The 22099-nt window shown below is 41.4% G+C and overlaps 3 protein-coding genes across 3 annotated transcripts; 2 read left to right on the top strand and 1 right to left on the bottom strand. All coding sequences in view use genetic code 11, as the record gives it.

The window, feature by feature from the left end:
• Positions 1 to 311: 311 nt before the first annotated feature.
• Positions 312 to 6076, bottom strand: EGR_03475 (Serine/threonine-protein kinase PAK 3; the record flags this gene model as incomplete). Its single annotated transcript, XM_024492724.1, has 7 exons — positions 312 to 533; positions 1337 to 1589; positions 2585 to 2917; positions 3386 to 3449; positions 5216 to 5282; positions 5499 to 5737; positions 5773 to 6076. The coding sequence occupies 7 exons, from the start codon at positions 6074 to 6076 to the stop codon at positions 312 to 314; spliced, it is 1482 nt and encodes a 493-aa protein (XP_024352857.1).
• A 1014-nt stretch (positions 6077 to 7090) lies between these two features.
• On the top strand, positions 7091 to 12680 carry EGR_03474 (Cohesin loading complex subunit SCC4; the record flags this gene model as incomplete). The annotated part of the gene is made up of 9 exons (XM_024492723.1): positions 7091 to 7126; positions 7659 to 8312; positions 8369 to 8491; positions 8658 to 8883; positions 9067 to 9482; positions 9999 to 10307; positions 11999 to 12235; positions 12312 to 12530; positions 12618 to 12680. 9 exons carry the CDS (start codon positions 7091 to 7093, stop codon positions 12678 to 12680), a joined length of 2283 nt encoding a protein of 760 aa, XP_024352856.1.
• A 2532-nt stretch (positions 12681 to 15212) lies between these two features.
• EGR_03473 (28S ribosomal protein S27) lies at positions 15213 to 22099 on the top strand (the record flags this gene model as incomplete). Its single annotated transcript, XM_024492722.1, is given in 8 exon segments — positions 15213 to 15260; positions 16261 to 16325; positions 16361 to 16475; positions 16492 to 16758; positions 17088 to 17357; positions 17547 to 17669; positions 20169 to 20571; positions 21960 to 22099. 8 exon segments carry the CDS (start codon positions 15213 to 15215, stop codon positions 22097 to 22099), a joined length of 1431 nt encoding a protein of 476 aa, XP_024352855.1.

Here is a 22099-nt window from a genome sequence, read left to right as displayed (position 1 = left end):
TGGGCAGACGAGCGCGCGTCAACACATGCACGCCCACGAGTTGGAGGATGAAGTGTGCCGCTAACACTGATGCGCACCGCGCGTATCTGCGTTGCAAACGATTCCTGGTGCGCACAAGATCGAAGCAAGGTGGGATCGCAACCTCGCTGCACACTTGGTTGCTGGTTAGAAAGAAATGAGTGTAATAGAAGAGGGAGAGAGGGAGAAAGCACATCGTCACTTGGGCTGTAAAAATAGTTGTAGTTGGTGGCTGAGAAAGAGGCGGCTGAAAGTAAGAAGGGTGGGGAAGAGAAGGGATGCTAAAAAGGACTTTACTCAGGCTTGCTGAGATTTGCCCGGGCTGCTTTTATGAGGGCGCAGAGGCCGGAGAGTGGTTTAGTATCAAACAGGAAAGGATGGCTTAATAGCTCTGCAGCTGTCGCCCTCTTCTCAGGATCGACTTGGAGACACTTGTCCAGGAAGTCGCGCAACAGAGGACTTACCTCTGTCGACTTTGGCTCAGGGCGCTCGTGCGTCTGGATCAGGTATATGGCCTACAATGGAGATAGAAGTCCTTTTAGTTGTACACGGAATATTTCCGCCCTCTGCTCTCCAACTCTTCTATCAACGGAGCCTCACAACTTCTGTAGGAGGAATTTGCGTACTGCATTGGTGGAAATGTCCTGCACTTTTGGCCTCTTCAGAAGAATGTAGGCCAGTCCAAATGACAGTTGAATAACACACGGAATTGGTTCATTGAATAACAGTATTTAGCCTTAGTTGCCACGTCAAATCACACTGTGTAGGACAGGTAGACTATGCAACAGACGCATACTTGTCGTCTGACGGAATAAAACTCTGTCTCCAGACTTTATACCCCATTTAATGCCTCCAGACGTACCACAGCTGTTGAAATTTGCGTGCATGACTAAGGGATATCACTGTTAGACTAAAATGACCATGAGATTAAGCCAGAGCAATGCAGATTTTGCAAGAGTAAAAAACAAACAAATGATTGCCAACGGTTGGGCATTCAAATGAAAAATCAGGAACTGTGGTAATAAAGTAAAGTATAGGAGAGCATTCAATCATAGTCTATAATACGAAACGAAACGACCAACTGCCAAAAACGAAAGGCGAGTAAATGGATTGCTAATGAGACGACAAGATTGCGACACGACGTGAGATTTATGAAGAGATGATAGACTTTGTATTTTTCATCTGCTAAAAGAAAATTCTCACCTTTAGTCACCGTAATTAAAGAAACTAAAGGACTTACAGATACTGGCATACTTCAAGACACAAAAAAGGTAATCATTGAAAAGGCGTAATATTATAGGTTTGACTATGGCCTTACCTTGAGAGGCGGTTCATTGAGGTAGGGTGGTTCACCGTCCAACATCTCAATTATCATTATTCCCAGCGACCAAATATCGATTTTGGGTCCGTACCTCACCGATTTGTTGACCACTTCAGGTGCCATCCAGTAGGGGGTCCCCACCATTGTCTGGCGCTTGCTTTGTCGACTGCCCATCTGGGCACAGAAACCAAAATCCGTTAGCTTCACACGACCAGATTTGTCCAACAGTATATTATCCGATTTGATATCCCTATTTTGGACAAAGAAGGAAGTTAGACAAAGGAAAAACTCAGTGTTCCTCACTTATTGAAAATCGTATTACGTGGACGGCTGGAGGTGCCTACGTTACGACCCTCTCAACATCCGTGTTTCGCCCTCAAGCGTATCATCTGGGATCTTGCCACTTTCAGCATATATACTTTTTAACGAATCAGATAAATGAGAACAAACTTCCTGCACTTCGATTAAATAAATCTATTAGAGTTTCAAGCGCTCACAGAGAAATGATAGTAGAAAATACAATATAGTTTCGCCCTTTCTGCAAGGCAGTAATCCAAAAAAACAAAACCAAGAAGAATTAAGGGGCATTCATCAACTAACAAAATTTCTGAATGACAGAACATCATGTCGCAAAACAGTGTCGATGACATAAAACTAATGCTCGTTCTGTACAAGACAAAAGCCAAGTTAATGTCGTGTTATTGCTTTGCAAAAAAAGCCCTTGTGTCTACTCCGAAAAGGAAAAAAAGAACATTATTTGCTTGAATCGAACCGATTTTCAATGCACTAGTCAATTAGGGCCTCTTGGCCCTCAACCACTGTGCATAGATAGACATGGTCACAAAACACTCATTTACGCGCGCACAAGGCCAAAAATGGCTTTTCAAGCTGACACGAAGACAGTGAGTGAAGCACACCGAAGCCTATCCCCCACAATAGGCAAACAATGAGTGGAAATCAGGGTGCCTCCTGCACTACAATTGAGTGAAATGAGAGAAAAGGCAATAGTGACTAGCAGCAGCTGATATTGGGGTGGAACACCAACGTACCTATCTGATTAAATATTTCCCACTTTAAGGCCAATTTTCCTATGAAAAGTGACAATATCCAGCCCAAGTGATAATTCCAAATCTACTGACCGGATCCATCGCTAGCACAGAGAAAAATAGGTCAAAAATGAATAGTAAGACCTCCACACCGTACGCGTTTTTGAATGGTATACAAACAGTTAAGGGCTGGAAGTACCTATGAATGATGTTCTTCTCATGGAGAAAGTTAATGGCCTTGAGGCACTCCTTAACAACCGCGGCAATGAGCGGTGCCTCCATGATAGTTTCAGTGACCACATCTGTGAGAGGACCACCATCGAGGTACTCCATGACGACCCACAACTCATCCTCGTTGCGTATGAGGAAGGATTCAATGTAATTCACAATGTTTTCGTGCCGGGTATGCTCCATCACCTGGATCTCTGAGATAATTAGATCGCGATTGGGCTGTTTGGATAAATTCATGATCTTAATGGCTACCGGTTCGTTAGTGGCTTTGCAACGAGCACGCCGAACTGTCCCTGACGCTCTACAATAACAAAGAATGGATGCATAACTAATTCACTATATCCCATTATATAACGCAGGGAATAAAAGGAATGCACAGAGCGACTGAGGAAGGAAAAACCATTGAACTTATGTTAATTCAAAGACAAAAAACTGACAAGAGGATAGTGAACCGTGGACACAAACTGTTATAAGCGATGAGTTAAATGAGTAGATCGGATATACTGAATTTGGTAGAGAAAACTTGCCAGTTTAAAACTTACAGGGTGTCGAAGTCGAAACAGAAGAGAATTTAAAAAATTACACTCTCTTAATTAATTACCATTCATTTTTTAACACATACCCTTAGGAAATGAAGGAGGTATGGAGGCATTCAGAACACCTGAATGACATCATCCCACCATTTTTGGGGTAATATATGCATTAAAATGAAAAATATAGCCATAACAACAGACGTAAAGGTATTTAAATTCGTTTGTAATTTACTCACCCTGAGCCCAAAACACTCTCTAAGGAGTATTTGTCAAGCGGATCACCGGGAGATATTATTTTCGCTGAAAAAGGTAGCAAAAGCCGTAAAATCCACAATTACCGCATTCGTTACCATATTTACACCATATTCACCACTTTCATGTAGCCATACCAAAAGGAAACAGGTAAAGTGCAATTGAACGTGATGACAGGACACTTCAAATGTCAATAGTAAATCCAGGAAAAAAAATACTCTCCTCCTTACATATAGGCGATAGTAGAACGAAGAATGAAGAGGGGAATACTGAGTAGACGAACTACATATAAAATATTGAAGAAACCAACTGGCACGGGATGGCACACCCGTGACCCGTGGGCGTTGTTACGAGTACGATAATAATTTAAACTTTTGGAACCAGAATAACTGGAAAATGTGGACATGATCAGCTCGGATTAGTCAATGGAAGAATGTAGGGTTTTTATTATAAGAGATAAGCGACATTCATTTCAAAATGTAGGCCTATTTAGACACCAGCTTTCGAAACTCTTGAACCCCTCCCTTCTCCTTTCTATCGCATTCCTTTTGGCTTTGTGCGCTTCGTTTTAAAGAGATACACCTAATCAACAACAACGCGCACAAGACAACTTTAAAAGAAGCATTACAGTACATCATTTTATCTTCAAGCGAGGTACACGAAGCCCCCGATCCGCAGTGGTACGTACAACTGACAGCATTTCCAAATAAAGAGCTACGGCCCTCCTTGAGACACAAACAGTCGACCAAACAAACGATCACGTAGGATACAACCCATTACCTGTAGCTCGTTGAGAGACTTGTTATGATTATGCATGCTCAGAAGAGCATGGAGAACGCCGAGATGGCGCTCACTAATTTTGGAGGTCATATACAGAAAAATCTAGAGGTTAAGTACAAAAATACATCTCCCTGAAAACAAAACTTAATGTATTGGAAAGGGAAAACGTGGTGTCACGTGTAGCCAAAATTTATTGCTAATAAGAGCCCACATGATCGGTTGAAGAAAACCATAATTATAAACACTTAAAGATGGAACGACAGAATGAAATCGCCGTAAAATTTATCAAAATTTATGCCGTTCCCCAGACAGCGATAGAACGTAAGTAAGTAATAAACTTGAGCCCGTCAATTTCTTAAGTTTAATGAAGAGTCATTTCTGTAATTAACAACGATGAGACATGCTTCCGTGTATTTACAGCCTAGTTTATCGACCAAGTGTATGGATCACATTCACTTTAAAGCGCGATTAAATCGTCTAGAGATTAATGAGAAAGCGAACACCAAATCTTGCTGCACTGGGCCTTACAAACATATGTACACCTAACACCTAGGCCTCGCATCAACGCAGAACGATGCATAACATTACAGATGACTTGCGCTGCACCTAAGTTGAACAAATCCGTGCCGAAAGTTAGTACAAAACGTATGCAAAAACAAAAGTAGTTAACTGTGAGAAATTCCCAAATACGCTAGGGATAAGTGGGGTCTAACTTAAATTTGGAATAAAAGCCATCTTTGCGGAAAAATTTTCACCCTAGTGGAATGTCGTTGGGCCAGTAAGTAGGCTGCAAAATGACTTGCAGATAGGTAACTAAAACTTGCACTATCTCACAATTACCCAGCGCCGTCTGAAGTAAAGGAATGTCGAACAAGGAACGGAATTCTTAAAACTTGGCGTCGAGAAAAGATTATATGTTGGAGACAAATTAAAAGTAATGTGACGAAAACTAGATCCAGGTTTCACATGCTCAAACGGCGAAATGAAAGGGTCAGAATTATAATCGAAAGCATTAATATCCATCCAAGACTTACATAAAGCCTCATAGAATTCTGCATCAGTCATTTTCTTTGCCTTTCGTCGTAATGGTGCATCTTTGGGCTAAATTACAGTGACAAAAACCAGTAAACAATCCATCAAAAAAATGAAAAAAGGAATTTCCGACTCATTAGTCAAGACTTGGCTTCCGTAATCAACAGTGAGTGGGATGCAATTATAAAAACTACACTGACACTAGTTCCACAAGAAAGGCTATTTAGTATAGCAGAAACCATTTGAAAAAAATTATCCAGAAGGGAAACCGGAACGAACTCTCACCGGTAGAGCAGGCGGAGCCAGGGGTGGCTTTGATGACAGCAAAGGTTTTGATGGCTTAGAAGACGCAATGGCCTCAACCACCTTGGGTTTATTTGGATCAGAGCTCATCATTACTTTCGCAAGAAGCGTCTGTGGACTGGGAGCATCAGGACAATTACTAGAATCAGATCCTGTACTGTTGTGTTCAAGTTTGCCATTTTCAATTCCTGAACCACCCGATAGTTTCATATCCGAATCATCTAACTGAAGTTAGCTTAAAACGTTTAAACGCTACCCAAATCATCCAAACTACTTCCGCTGACACCGAGGAACTTTTCATTGTGCTCCTGTTGTTTTATGAATTTGTCATGCGTCTGACAAGCGTTGATGATTTCCTCAGGATGACATATTTGCTCCTCATCCGTAAAATTAGACTGAGAAATAAGATCTTGCCATGCTTCCGGCAGTCCTTTGAACTTTTTGGTCACTGGGTCCAATTCCACATGAAGCAACTTTTCAACACTAGTAGGCATCGAAATTTCGCTTATATTGCACTGTTTTTCACTCCATCGTTGGCGAATACGACTAAACGACTTCATGATCTACTGGACGCCAAAAACCGATGGTGCACTAAACAGCGGCCAGAAAAATAGCGCGCTTAAATATAAACGGAACATTTTTTTGAATTTCCTAAAAATTTTTCTTTTTACCCACAACTCTGACCATAAAATATCGCATTTTTTGCGTCAGTAACATACAAACCATCAAATCTACAAAAAAATTAGAGCATAAATCCTGGATTATTTATTGTTGCCTGCAGGCCTTAATATGATCACCCAAAAGCCCTTAAAAAGATTAGCTTTGCGAATGGAAAAAAGTTGCAAATTTGCACAATATGGAAAATAAAACGAAGTAATCATACATTAATATAACATTACTTTGACAAACATTGGCACTAGTGTGCACTCGAAGTGCACTTAACATCCCAGAAATGTAAAATAGTGAGAATTGATAGCAGTTACACGGAGCAGAGTACTTCCTACCAGTGAAAATATTCGCCTTGCAATACTTGTTCTCTCATCATAAGCCTACTTTTGAATATGAACCCTTGAATATTTACACGTTTTTATAGGTTTACTATACCGCTTTAGTGCCTGTCGATTTTCTTGAGGATGACAGAAGGCGCAATGAAGGGCTAGACTAGCAGATCTCCTCTTCCCTGGCCTTCGTACTCTTAGAATGCCCAGGCTGATTCGACTTCGACTTGTTTATTTGGATAAGTAGATAGGGAAACAAATGCAAGTTTAGGGTGGCGGGGGAGGCGTGGATGTGGGAGCTCCCTCTGGGTTACTCGACGTTAACGCCTTAGTCACGAGGTTCGACTCGTATGCCCGTCTCCTCTCTGAAAGTAACATTAAAACAACATCAGTACTAAAATAGTGCCCGGGCAGAATATATGTAAATGTTGGACATACAGAAGGGATTGGGGCAACTGGCATGGTTCTTGGGACAACGCAATAGGCCTCTGTACAGTAGCTCGTACCTAAAATGGCAATGCACTAAAGCGGGTAGTTAAACAAATAACGGCGGATTTCAGGTGCTTCTGATAAGTGATGTTGCAATTGTCATATTCTTGCTTCTTTCTCAAGGTATATTTTATTGCAGCATCCTTAGTGTGCAAATAAGCCTTTCATAAATCCTCTTGTCTTTTATCCAAAATTTTTTATAAAATCCAGTGTTAATTTGTTATTAGCTGTATAGGGTAACCATTCTTCAAGGGACAATTGCAAATAATTCCTGATTTTTTTTGCCTCAAGATGCTCCTTTTGAATGCCTTTTTTTGATAAAATAGGATTAATTGATTGTATCATCCCCTTTTCATCGTTTTGCTCACCAAGATCTTTACCAGTCCGTTATTTTTTAATTGGTTTTATTGACCCGGTGGTTTTGGTGCTGGCGCTTTTATTCCATCAAGTCTTTTTACTTTGATTTTCACGCGTTATACGACGATGTTTTCGTGTTTGTATTTGGTTTTTGTTTCAGCCTTATTTTTTGTCCTTGTTCGAGTCTTTATTTAAAGTTTTCATCTTACCATTTTTGTACCGTTTGTTCAATATGTATTTTATTTGCTGCTGTTCTCTTGTCCCTTTTTCTGGTCGTTTAATTTTTTTACCTTTTTAGTTTCCTATGCATCCTGGTGGGAACGATATGTATCCTGTCAATAGCAGTGCTGGGCCACCTGTGCCTTCACAAAGCAGTTGGGCCCCTACTGCAAGTTCAACAGGTGCAGTTCAGCAACGATCAGCTCCCGCAACCTCCTTGTCACATTCGTCCACACAGCCTTCTCTTTTAATGAGGACCCGAATATCTCCTTCGAGTATCGCAATTGTTAGCGGGTCCTCTAATCAGGAATCGCAACAACTAGTATCTCCCGAGCAAGTTCGAGAGTGCTACGTTGCTCTTCTTGGAATGGCTGAATACTTTCGGAAATCGAGTCCGCCAAGCATTCGACTGGCTATACACTGCCTTAAGGCAGCACTTTGTTACAAATTACCCGTTAACTATGAAGCTCGTACCCATTTACAACTGGGCAAATTACTATTTATGTACAGCAAAAACGATGACTTAATTAAGCAGCATCTGGAGAAGGCTCGAGTTCTGGGTGCTCATTTGCGTGCCCCCGATGATCTGATTAAATTTGAGGCAGCTGATCTACTAGCTGATTTCTTTGAAAGGAAAGGCAAACGATATGATGCTACATGCATTCTGAATGACACGATGCGTTTCTCTCCCGATAATCCCTATTGGCATTGTCGGTTGCTGCTAAAACGAGCTGTAAGTATGACTTCACTTTTCTTTTTTCTCTGCGGCTACTCTAAGGCCATTTTTAGCAAGCTTGTGTCGCCGATAAGGACATCAATTCGGCTTGTGAGTTATTGGCCAGTGGTTCAGAGTTTGCACAGAGCCGTAAATCAGAATATACTCGTGGATTATTCCTTCTCAGCAAATGTATGGTAAATGATACTTCTATGGTGCTTTTTCCCAAAAAATACTTTATCCGATGAATTAACTCTCTCCATATGTTTACTTCAAATCAAACACAATTTTTATGGCATTTATTTGATTTCAAGACACTCCTAGCGGGAGTGACTAGTTTCGAGCTAACATTGCCTTTTGCAGCTTCTGCTTGCGAGCAGGCAGCTTCCAGAGGTGACGAACACCCTAACCGTGGCCAACCGATTGATTGAAAATCTGAATGGAACCGTTTATCAGCGCGAAGCACTGCGGCTGTTCTACCTTATCATCTACGTCTCCCTTTTCCTATTGGCCGGACGTGCTAAGTCAGCTCACCCCATCCTCCGACAATTGCAACAAAGCATTAGGCTCTTTGCATCGATGGAGGAAAGTAAGTGGATTGTTATTCCTCGAATTCTACGTTCTACCAGTCATTGCAAGTGTCTGATCAAGAATTACGGGCTATATCGTTATGACAGCTGTCCAGTAGCTATTTAGACTAGCACCGATTTCTCCAGTGGTCTAAATGAAGCTTGAGGAATCAACTGAGGGTCTCGGTTTCCTTTCCTCACAGTGAATGTTGCATCGACCCAAGAGGTAGATCGTTTCCAATGGATGCCACGGGAGTACATAATCATCCTCATCTACCTTATCACTGTGATGCTGAACATGCAGTCGGGTTCGCTGCAGCGCGCTCAGCATGCAGCTGACAAGGCCTTCATGCGGATCGAGAATCTCTCTGACTTCGACACCAACCCTCTCCTAACTGTTTTCAAGTTAAGTCTCCTCGAGCACACCATCATGTGCCGGCTGGTGATGGGCGACAAGACCAAGGCCGTGGAGGGCGTGGGTCTCGCCTGTAAGCTGTGCTACGCCACGCCCGCTCTCATGCATCGTCGGCGCCCTCAACTGCACACGCTCATTGGACTCTATGCAATGTCTATGAACTGCATGAATCAGGCAGAGGAACAATTCAAGCTTGCGCTTCGGGTAAACTCGGTCCTTTTCTCTAATTCAGTGAATTATTGGCATTTGCTTCAACATGCCTTCTAATTTCGCATCTGTCATCTAATCTGTCACCGACTGTCTAGTCTTTCGATTTGCTATTTGTATTAGGCTTTTAACTATATATAGCCTTTTCTCTAAATTGCACATTAAAGGCAGACTAGTAAGGCACATATTGAAGCTTATTTGGTGTATGTTCTCATACTAAATGTAGGGTTTATTTATATTTGTCATTTTTTAGTCGGCTGCACTAATATTCGCTTTTTCCGTATCCAAAACATTCTCCCCAAGCTATATCCTCCTAATTGGTAATTGTTTTTAGATAGTATTTATCCTTATAAGTAGCCACAATTATTCTGTTTTTTGCATTTTAAAATAACATTCAAGGTATTTGAAAGATCGCTTCAGTTTGTGTAGATAAAATGGAGGCATTTTGGTTAAAAAATGTAATGTGAGCAAATATGCAAGCAAAAGCTATCTCCTCTAATTGTATTCCATCAGTACATAGCCGCCTCACAGGCAGGCCTTAGTGCGCGCGTGCCAGGAACAGGTCCAGCGTCGACTTCATCCACCTCAACGAGCCTGACCCATCCCTCCACAGTCGGGGTGGGTGAGTCAAGGTCCACAGAGAGCGTAGTAGCTGGCGGAGTAGGTACAGGTAGTGTCAGCGGTGAAGGCGAGGGTGGCAGCGCGGCAGCCACCGACTTCGCCTCCACGCTGTCCGGCGGACCCCGCGACTCTCTTTCCGTACTCATCTGCCTCAACCTTGCCCTAGTCTACATTCGCAAGGGGGATATCAAGGCCTGTGAGGTGAGTTTGACTAGTTTTTTCCTCGACAGTACTGTCATAACCACTACTATCATACTCGACACCATGACAATGTTCGGAAATGGCCCCTCACATCAATTCTAGATTGCAAATATCAAAGGTAAGTTGAGCATGAGTATACGTTAGGAGGTCTTGCGTTACCTCGTAAAAGTAGGGCGGTCGATTCAGACTGCTTCCAAAGGTGAGGTTTTTCTTGCCCATTTTCGACTTTTATTCTATGGATTAGGTAGGTCTCGGGCCGTAGTTGGTATTTGTCATTCAACAAAAAACATGGAGAACAATTCCATCTACTGCCTTGCTTTATGAGGATGAAGCTGTGCAAGTCCCAGAAATGATAGGTTCGTTCATTTGACAAACGTTGTTACCTTAAAGGGCAAAAGCCATTTTTCACTGCAAGTTTTTATAACTTTCGGAGAAGAAGTTGGTAATCTTTGCATCTTCTCAACATCTGGCAGTGGATAGCCTGATGCACTCACCTAGTTGATAGTTTCCACAACTTTTTCTTTCCAGTTGGTGTCGGTGTAAACGAATTGTTCCATGCCTCGCATTAAGCATACGTGAAAGTTGTTCTTCACACTTTAATTTGAGACTAATATGCCAATGGCAATGAGTGTCCTTTTATGATTATGAAAAGCGGACCTTCTTGAATGTGATTAATTTATGTATGAATGGATAATTGTCAAGACCAAAGTATTTCAGCCACCTTCAAATTCTACAAAGAAACTGTATTTTGCAGCCTTGGAGCCCAGGTAGTTTAATCTATTTAAGCAGATAAGCATGAAACTTATTTTTCAATCCCAACCAAAACTTTCATGAATCTTTTTGGCCACCTGATAAAACTCAACTTTGGTATCTTTCCTGAACTGTCCAGTCAAATTTATCATCACTACTGCGACTTCCTTTTGAATATTTTGAGTGCATTACTAGTTCATCCGCTTTTGTATTCAACTAAAATATCTGGATTGATGTCTTCTGAATTTGCACTTTTGGTTTGCAGAAGATCAGTTAGTGATTGTTTTACCCAACATATCGGGTTTGATTTTTCTCACGAGGGATCCAATAACGTTAAGTTATTTTAGGCGAAAAAAGTCGCAATCTTTGCGTCGTTTGTCACATCTGATGTGCATATGTTGTAATGGGAACGGATTTCTCCCTAAGTTAATGACTATGAATAAACCTTAGAACCTAGAGTACGAGTCTGTTACGATCATACTCTCCTTATGCGAATAGGGACTTTCTACGACCATACTGCATAGTTGTCGATAGATTTGGCCGCATTGATTCCTGTGTGAAGTGATTTATAAACTGCCATACATTCTGATTTGTACTGTTTAGAAGTAATACGCACTGATTCCATTTGAATCAATGGTAGCTATTGATGATTGAGGCACCATTATATCTTCCAAACCAATGTGATAGCTAGACTTTGTATTAGTGAATTTCCATTCATCATAAACATTATTTATGCCAGCTTGATTGTTTTAGGGGATGTGGCGAAATCCTCATGTGGACGACTTTGTACTTTTCCAAACTTGTATTTTTTTAAAAATTTGTCTGCTCAATACCTAAACAATTTAAGTGATTTGATCGGTGTCTATTGTAATACAAAAAATAAAACAGTCTAGCAATGTGTTGGGTTTTTCTGATATCGACCCGCTTTATTCTCTCATTAGATGATCGTAAAAGAGGTCTTCACATCGGGTCTACAAGTGTTGGAGGGATGCTACTGTCTGCGAGCAGCCGCAGACTACGTGAGAGGGTTCCAAGCCTTCATTGAGGGTCATCTGCAAGATGCAAAGGCCAACCTTCGTGAAACCGTTCGTCTGAGTCATGAGGAGGAGCTCAATCGCCTCTCTACCTCCGCTTACATAACCCTTGGCCAGATTAATCTCAATGAACGAAACATCCGTGTAGGTTTTTTCCGCACGTCAGTAATCTTATTAACCATCTGATTTGATTGGCTTATTCCTATCTACTTGTCTACAGGACGCTCACGACCTAATAACCAAGGCTATCATTGTTGCCAAAAAGCTTCCAGACATAGGCATTCAACTATGGGCTACCGCCCTTTTGAAGGATCTTGCGAATATTCGAGGAGTAGCCGATGAGGAGCGTCACTGGTTTGCTGAGCATGACCAGTTCTCCAAAATGGTAATCAACGACCATATGCAAGCTAACTGCTCGCCTGAACACAGTCTTATCAACGTAGGCGGAACTGTTGAATTCATCATATTCTATTTCTCCCTCTTCCACGACGCATATTAAACCTCACGTCTTTTGTCTCCCCTTTAGTGGTTTGATGGACCGCTGCCTAGCTGGCTAACCGAACAGCCAACATCAACAACAGCCCTGTAAAAAGGGGAATGGAACACCGATTACAATTTCCTTGCGCACATTTTTCGCACACAGACACCCGAGTAGTGTGTATACCCACGCCTATACCCAAAAGCGTTACTGCATTCATTATCATTTTAGGTTTGACCATCACTTCAAGCATCCCTTTGTCTAACTAATCATGTCAAAGGCGTTTTTCTTATTGCCTCGTGAGAGTTATCCATGTCTGTTGCTTAACGCTCCATTGAGCGTGTACTCTTACGGCATTGTCTACTCATGTGGCGGCCCAGGGCGCGTCCTAATCTGTCCGTCTGGACATGGATCGGGTATCCTGGTGCTGGACTGGTGACTGGGTAGGCAAGCGATCAGAGGGTTTTGGGCTGGAGGCGGTGGCAGTGGAGAGAGTTTTGGGTATGACGATGGTTGGACCTGTCTGGTGGCGCGAGGTGGGTCGCACTGGGTGGTTAGGCCAATTTTTGGGGTGGGTTTGTCGTTTTTTCTGCGCCGGGAGTAAGGTGGACGACACGGGTGCATTTGATTCATTGTGGATAAGAAGCCGTTGGATAAAAAATGACTTTATATTTTTCAGAGGCGGCTCGGACATCGCAATCGGTTTGGTGGAGGCGGTGGAATGTATTTGACATTAAATTGGGTAACTTTTAGTTGTCATCTAGGAGGTGATCAGCAATAAGACCAAAAATACCTCCTGAGCATCCACGAGAAATGTTTGAATATATAGCTGCGAACATCAGCAATTTTATCCATGAAAATTAGGATATGAGATCACAAAACAGCGTTGATTTTGTTGAAATGAAAAAAACAAGTAGCAAAAGGGTAATGATAGGTTGCCTTAAAAACCTTGTTTTTAGAAGAATATGATCAATAAACTAGCTCACGAGTCTACAAATCACCCATTGGTTCAGATGTAGGTCGGCGTTTTATTTTGTACAACGCGTTCAATACACAGTTGCTTAGACGGTTTCCTGCAATGGAATCTGAACTAAACGTTGTTTTTGCCTACCTAAAGTGCCTACAGTATCTCCAGTTTAGAAAGTCCGGATTTTCTCAAAGTCAAATAGCACAATTGAAACGGTTCGTCGCGAGTTGCTCTAGGGTATGTATATTGTAACATTCTAATTGTAGGAATTTTCACGAATTCCTGAAGATGAGAAACGTTTACTTGACGCATTTTTGTTGAAACATCATGCACTGTTCCCTCATTTGGGAATTGCTAGCCTGGACCACGACCCATTTCACATTGAGAGCTGTTGTTCACGGGAGGTGAGAGATGAAGTCCGCTTATTTTTGTAACATCCGTGACCTATATTGTTAGTTTGAATACGTGATATTCGTACTTGAAGTAAAGAAGGCGTTAATAATAATTGTAACGCTAATAGTACATCCTGTATGCGTAGTCTTTTTTTCGTACACTGCAAATGTTTTGAAAATCCTATTTTAGCTTGCCATCCCAAAGGATACTCCTTTCTTCATTGATATTTCTCATTTGTGGTTAAGGGTGCAGCATTTTCCTTTAAATACGGCAATAGCATACATGGACTGGTGCTGGAAGCTGAATCCCTCTACCTTCGTTAGTGTTCTAGTGGAACTCTTGGAGTACGACAACGATTTGCCGAAGGACAAATTTGTATCCTGGATAGTCGGTGCACTCTACTTAGAAGATGCTGTGTGAGTTAGGAACTACAGTTTCTTCAATTATGAAGGTTTTAGCATCAAAAATGATTAGTTTTGGGTTTTCATAATCTTATTTCACCTTTCTACTTTCTGCCAAGATGATTGGAACCATCACAATAGAAACTGATTACCTGCTTAATTTTCATAACAGGTCTCGATGCCAATTTAAGTTCTTTGGGTGACATCACTGAAATGCATAGTTGAAGGTAGATGTATGCGAAACTCCCGACAAGTATTGTTAGGATTACTCGTTTAACCTGATCTTCTGTCTTTTCCGATTGACAGATTGCTTGAATTTATTAAACACTCATGTGGGAGACTTCGTGACATCTGTGGACAGAATTCCATCCTTTCGTCCGCGTTCACTGCTGCCCTATCCAAGGCCCTATACAAAGTATGTTTATTCAGCGCAAATCTTCCACATTATGTCCATATATACGCGTAGTAAGTAAGAGCTATTCTTTGTCCAAAGTGTATTGTCTAGGACTAGGACTAGAGTTGATAAAGGTATTCGGAAATTGATCCTTGAACTAAAGGACTCCGTTTTGGAATATGCTCAATATAACTGTATAAAGCTTGCTTAAATTTCTCCTAGGATAAATTTCAGACTGATCCGCATCGTTCAAATCTCCGCAAATACGTTGAATGCTTCCGTCTTGCTTGTCATATGTCTCTTTGATCGATTATTTTATCTCTGGAGCATTATTCTCACGTCAAATACAGGGTTTGCATCAATTTTTGACATTTGCAACTTCAGCACTTTTCTTCGATAACGATTGTATTTGGGGTGGTTCTTTTCCTGCATTAGCCCTCTAGCGTGTGCCCGGGAGGTAAATGACACTGGAAGCCTCTGGATGTGTAATGCTCCACGAGGTCTGTTTAGGTATTCAGAAACGAGCTCGGGTGAGGGTGGGTTTATCCTTGGTTTAGTCGGAGAGGAGTGGGCTGGCAGTGGAGTTAGAAGCCAGTCTTGATGCGCAAAGTAGGGTGGGCATAGTAACTGCGATCTTTTGGTAGCTCGGTGAGCTTTGTGTCTGACAGCGCGGGTACGAATTTTATCTCTGTTGGATGGCGTGGCTTACGGGTCGTGCCGGTAGCCCCTCAGCCCCTTTGTGGACTGGTAATGTAATTTCTACCATACTACTATGGCTTCTTACGAGTTCAGGCAGAATTGGGGTTCCCACAGTTGTTACAGTTACACAAAGTGAATGACGTCTGGTTAGGTCAGCGCAGGATACTCGACGTTAAATTCGAGTTGTTTGTTTTGTTGGCAAGTTTTCTAACCCTAAAGTCGGATTATGAAACTCATAAGGTGTGGAGATATTAGTCACGGTCTGGGATTTGATTTTAGTGAAACAACTGGTAGACGCATTCCTAGAAGAGGTCTAGTTGTTGGCACTTTGACAGGTACGTCAACTTGCCGAATTAAAAAGGATCGAGATCAACTTATTTGACATGCTATACAACCAATTTTTTAAAGCCCTAATATTCACGGATTACGTGACCAGTTTACACAAAGAGAAGTGGATAATTAGTTGATTCGGTTCTATTTTAGTTCACACTGAAGTTATTTAGTTAACCTGAATGCTCACCACCCATGGTACCGCTTTTGCGATTCGATGTTCCAAAGCTCCCTCTTAGAGGTAATTAATAGCTTCTTCCATTCCTTTTAAAGTTTTTGCGCGCTTCATTTTGAATGAGGCTTATAGCTGTGCTGACAAATGGAATTCCCGTTTTTCCTCAAGGACTTTTGGCAATCTTTCAGCAAGTGAGGGATTTTCCCCATTATTTACGATTCCAGGTGATATTGGGGCACATATTTTACATCGACTCTCAAACCGAGTCCCCGTGACTCCTTTAGATTACGATATTGTACGCGTTTTACTAATCTAACCCCCGATTTTTGCAGTTTGTAAACAAGGTGCAACAGACAGACAAAACGTTTCTCAACTTTCTCGAAGACATCACATACAAGTTTTTTTATGCTTTTATTAAGGGTATTGTTTAAGGTTTCACGAGACACAAAATTCCTTAAAAATTCTTGACTCAACGCGCCATGCGATGGTGAGAAACTATATTCACCATAACGAGGAATCTCGTGTGTTGAAGTTGTTGAAAGAAAGAGTACGTTGCTTCCCAGCCACATAATAGACAGGCTAAAACCGGTGTTTTTTTAGACGAAGTGTCAGCGAATCTTCTACTGGAATGCTTCATCAAAAAGCGGAACTATCTAGCGGGATTGTCCGTCATGTGGGAACTCTGCCTTCAGTCTTATTTGGAAAAGGAGCCCCTTACACCTTATGTGACTGCTCTCTGGCTATACACGACTGGCGAGTTAATCAAATCCGGTGTCTTCTTTGAGCGTGTTGAGGAAGTCGGTGAAAGTGACAATGAGGACGACGTTGACGTCAGTTCCAGACTTCCGTTAACGTAGACAGTGATTTATGACTAATTTTGTCTCACTCACACTAAGTTCTCTTAAAGCTTGGTTCATTCATGTAGTACTTTATCGTTGTTTTTGTTCGTTGCTTCGCTTCGTTGGGCCAGAGCAGCAGTTATTGAACGCTGGATTTAGTCGTATCACTCATTTGGTGACTTTAGTTGTGATTCCTGTACTTTTTTACTACAATCACCTAGATTTTAATTTCGTTAAAATATGTCAAAAATCTTTGATAATGTCAGTACGCAGTGATTATACAAACTTTAAGGGTTGTTTACACGTATTCTAATTCTCAGGTTGACTATCGGAGCGTGGCCTACCTGAGAAATCCGAACTACGATGGCTGGTTCGATATTGGCCGACCTCGTCTCCAACTGGGACACTGTCTTCTTTCACTGGCTAGTTCGATCGAGAGGAAATTGCCACCGTTACTTCAAAATAACTTGGCAATTGACTTGAAAGCCATCGCTCCCAGTCTTCGCCTTCTTGGATTCGCACTCCTCGAGAATGCTAATCAACTCTTGACCTTTGCATCCAGCAAATCCTTGGTCGTCCACGGTGATGTCGTACGTTTATCCTAAAATGTTTATTTAAGAATTATAAGTAGTCTACTTATTATGACAGCTACAAACTTGGACTAGAGGTATTTTACCCCAGTTGACTCGTTCTAAACCGATTAGCGGGTTTCTCATTTAGAGCATAGCTATGTATTGTTTTCGATCTGGACACACATTCCTATGTTTTTTTATTTTCAGTTGGCGACAGTGGAAAAGCTGATTAAGTCGAGTGATCGTCGCCCTGACAACTCCGAGACAAGGCGCGGTGAACCAGTACTTTTAACTGAATCAGAGGTCGACTCAACGTTGGAGAAATTCAAAGTACGGTTGCAATAAATCTAACCAAAGAGAATCCTAGTGTGCCAATCAGGCATAAATTTGAAAATTTAGCTTTCCTTCTACTGACGAATTCCAGTAATTGTATTTTTTAGTTTTATCCATCGACAAATTCTCCTACTCATTTAATCATTAACAAAGGGTTTCTTTTTAGGACTGCACTATTTTGCCATGAAAATGAAACTAGCTGCCTTTTCCAAGTATCTGTGAGAAAATACATCCCAATGCTTGTTCTAAGCTCTTGGTATCGTTAACTTGCATTTGCTTCTCGAATGAGGTAATCGTGGTCAATCACGAACCCCTTTCCCCTGTCCTACAACTTCACGGCACGATCTAGTTTAGGGTGCTACTGAAATAGGCTCCCAAACAGGCATTTTAAGCTAACGTCTGTTTTCCTTCCTGTTCGGCTTGCTATGTGCACCCTCTTCATATTGGTTAGGCCACTACTTTAACACGATCATGAAACTCTGGACACTTCAAGAAGGTTCTGAAGTATCAACTAATTTTTGCATTGTGATATGACGCCCATTGCCTTTTTTGGCCTCGTTGTCAACACTGCGTGTCCACTGTGGCCTTCCGTCAATCGTTTCTAACGTATTTCGGTGAGAGGAAAGTTTTTTGTGACATACATTTCTGCTCCCATTTAGCTTATCATTTGTATCCTATGGTATTTTATTTGAGCTTTGTCACTATTCTTCTGTACTAAAAGTGCTACACAGTAGTTGAAAGGCCGGTGATAGCTCTTGATTGAGGTAGACTTTCACTTTCACTGAGGAGATCTCCCGTTAAAAATTCGTTCCTTAATTTCGAACTTACAATAAAATGGCTTATTCTTTACCCTACACATACATCTACACCACCTGTGATTTTACTTACATTGGACATTCAGTCGATTCCTGCTACTGCCTGCCATCTCCTGACCAAAGCTTTCTTTTCGATGGTTGAGGTTGGCAAAAATACAAGGTCTTTTTGTTTCCAATTTCTTTTGTAAACTTGAGGTGCTTTGTAGCTTCCTTTATTACTATTTTTCCACTTCGCTTGACCATATAACACCCGCTTTATTGCTTTTTTGGATACCGGAAAATTTGATGCTTCTTTTCAGTGGACATATAAGATAACAATGCCCTTTTTTGTGTGTGCTTGCAGTTCAGAGTAGTTTCCATACCTTTCTATCATCAATGTTTGATCTGAAATTTGCAATTTTTTACTCTTGTTTGTCTTCTGATCCTTTTTAGACCGTATTCATGTAGAACTGTCTTGGGCATTCAATTTGCTTTTCGTTTGCCTCAAGTTAATGCGATTTCCAATGTTATTGCGTGTCAGCTTTGTCCGGTCATTTCGTCCAATCTACTAAACGGGAATGCTTTTTTCCTTTTCGCCCTCTCCAACTAAGGGTAGACGTCTCCGTTTTCCATTCCCATATCGTTAATTCGATCTCTCATCTCTGTTCGTAGCTGTGAAATTCACTGCGCATTGACACATGAGCCATGACTACAAATTGTCATTATTTATAGGTAAACGTGTTTTAATTTGAGTCAATTACCTCTCTATGATGGTTTCTGTATTTCTGGCAGCTGACATCCATGTTGCGTTACCAGTATTGATTGGCCTACGGTAACAATGGTAGATATTGACACGTCGATTCATTACGCAAATGAATTTTACTCCTTTTTTTCGTTTTCATCCGCTGTTTGAGTAGTGTTCCAGTTTGGTCAGACGTTCTTGTGTTACCTGCATTTTTATTACCATACCTTTTCTCCTGTAGCATTTTAAAATGTTCTTTTTATCATTCTCTACACAGTTTTCTAGCCGACCCATTCACTAATTTGTCTGCTTGAGATTTGGGGTAGAATAAATTCCTGCTTGCCGATGCATTTTTTAAAATCAAATATGTTTCCCTTGACTATTGATGTGAAATGCCCGAAACGTCACCATAGGCAGTCGAATGTGATACAAGATTGCGGTCATAGTTCTCCTTTCGGAACTTATTTCTGTTCGTCCTTCCAACACCTTAAATTTGTCTTCTCTACACCCTCTCAGGAGTTGTGGCATCAGCTAGCTCAAAACAGACTTCATGAGACAGACTTATTTTGTTTCGGAAGTAAGCTTAAATCAAATCACGCCTCATTCAGTTTTTGACTAGTGAGTAAGATTTTGTTTTTTGTTTGTTTTCGGATTAATAAACACTTACAGTAGTTGCAGGATTGTTTCATTATTCAAATTGGAGGATCCGCTGTGTTTCACTGGTGTTTCACCGAACGAAATCATCTGTTATAGGGTTTTTTCCCCGGGAAAAAGAAGATCTGTAGTAGAACGCACTTTCTAGAACTGATATGAAATAATTTAATCCTGAGATAGTATTATTAAAACAAACGTTATTCCATTTTATGGTAACCAATTTGGCATGTGATGTAAATACTATGATTTGGGTTTTTTTCTTATAAGTTGAAATAACTGGACTAACATTCTTTCATCTCACTGTAGGCGATCGTATCGACTATAACACCATTAAAGAAGTCCTTCTACACCGCTCTAGCGAGCCTCGTTACCTCCATCACAACTGATACATCAATCCAAAAGGCGGAGGTCGAGCGGGTGATGCGCCTCTACGATACCTTCGAGGTGACGCGCGCCACGGTTTGGCAGAAGGAGGCAGAGAGCCTACGGCGTCGGGGGGTGTTGGAGACGGTGAAGAGTCGTTTGCGTGGTCTGGCTGACGAAGAAGAACGACTGACTTTCTTTGAGCACGCTGATACTATCGAACATCAAGCGTGGCTGGCACCGCGCACTCGCAGTGAGCGCCGGTGGTCGCGACTGAAGGAGTGGAAGAAGGATCTTCGGGAGTATCAAGAGAAACAGCAGGGGAGTCGAGATGCAGCGGCCGATAGTTAAGTTGTGAATGTGTGATACAATGGGTAGAATTTTTTACCTTGTGTACAGAATCGATTCGTAAAGAAAGTGCTCTCGTGTCCTTGAATGCTAATCGGTTCTTTTCTCAGCTCTTAAGGTGGTTGAAGGATCTCCTTTTGTGAACTTTGTTGAATCGAGTTATCAGTAAATATTGTTTCTAAATTAAACTGTAGTCTTAAATTTCCTTCCAAGTTTACGATCACTTATGGTGTATGGGATGTGATGCACCCCATCTCACTCGTTCATTAATCGCTCTTTGCAGTCAAATGACAAATCAATCAAAAAGCCCTCAATCTAACGTTCTGTTTTTTTGCTTTTTCAAAATGGTAAGATGTAGGTCTTTGTTTCTTTGAATGCAGATATTTAAACTTGCATAAAACTGCTCTTAGAAGTCGAGTAAAAGGTCTGTTTTTCCACAATGAACTTACTAAACTTTGTGACTCCCAAATATCCTATGGTATTTAAATAGACCAAAAGAATGTAAATGCATTTGGAAATTCGATCAATTCTCCTTCCCTCCTTCTCCCTTTTTTACTTTTTACTTAGCCTCATTCAGTGCAACCCTTTGTTCATTCTTCTAAGGTGGATAATAAGATCTGCACGCCGATTCATTCCATCCATTCTGGATCGCCTGCATTCACAGTGACAGTGCCGCGTGGCTGACTTGCGTTTGATTGATGTCATTCAATCCTCTCAGATCAAATTCTCAATCTGGTGACTTAAGGATCTGCTTTTTACCAAATTTTTGTCTTTTTGACCGCATTTTCCAGCACGCGTTTCCACTCAGCTTGAATGAGTATGCTCAATACCTTTTCCTCTTGCTTTGAGGAAGGCTGACAGATTTGACTGCAGCTAAATAACTCCATGTTAATTATGACAAGTTTCTGTGGTTAATTCAGGTGGATGACTGGACAGTAGCAGAATGCCACGAAGGGACAGTAAAGCAAAAGAGCCACTCTGTTTGCTTGTTTGTTTGTTTGTTGTATAGCAAAAAATTTTTGCTATACTTGATAATACACCCAGGATTGACTTTCGTTTAGACAGTTATATTCAGTTAACTACTATTTTTAAACGGTCTATTGGCTGCATTTCGGCTCCTTCTTCACTGTAACATTTAGTTTCTTTAATTAGGTAATAAATTTTGCGCAAAAAGCTAATTTCATCAAGAAGTGGGACCACTTAATTGCCCACTTGGGAGCCTTTCATTGCACTAATGAATTTCACAGAAGCTTGGACCAAAGGGCGAGCTGGTGAGTGAGTGAAGATTTTTTTTTCCCTAATTATTTAGCAGCACCCCCAGTGTGTTTTTAACTGTTTAACTGCCCCTGTCCGGCGAGTGGGGTAGGGTAGGGTGTGGGTTGGTAGAGGGGAGGGAGGGAGGGAGCAGTAACAATTTGTCACACCTTCGGCATCCTCTCTACCAGTCCAGCTCTGCTGGCGACACTCTTGGGACGGTCGCTTGTACATGCCGCCGCTACAGTCGACAGGACCACGGCAGCTCCTAA

The sequence above is a fragment of the Echinococcus granulosus genome, assembly GCF_000524195.1.
Source record: "Echinococcus granulosus chromosome Unknown EG_S00018, whole genome shotgun sequence".
Classification (NCBI taxonomy): Eukaryota; Metazoa; Platyhelminthes; class Cestoda; order Cyclophyllidea; family Taeniidae; genus Echinococcus; species Echinococcus granulosus.
The sequence above is the reverse complement of the archived record's forward strand: the minus strand, read 5'-3'. Positions and strand labels throughout refer to the sequence as shown.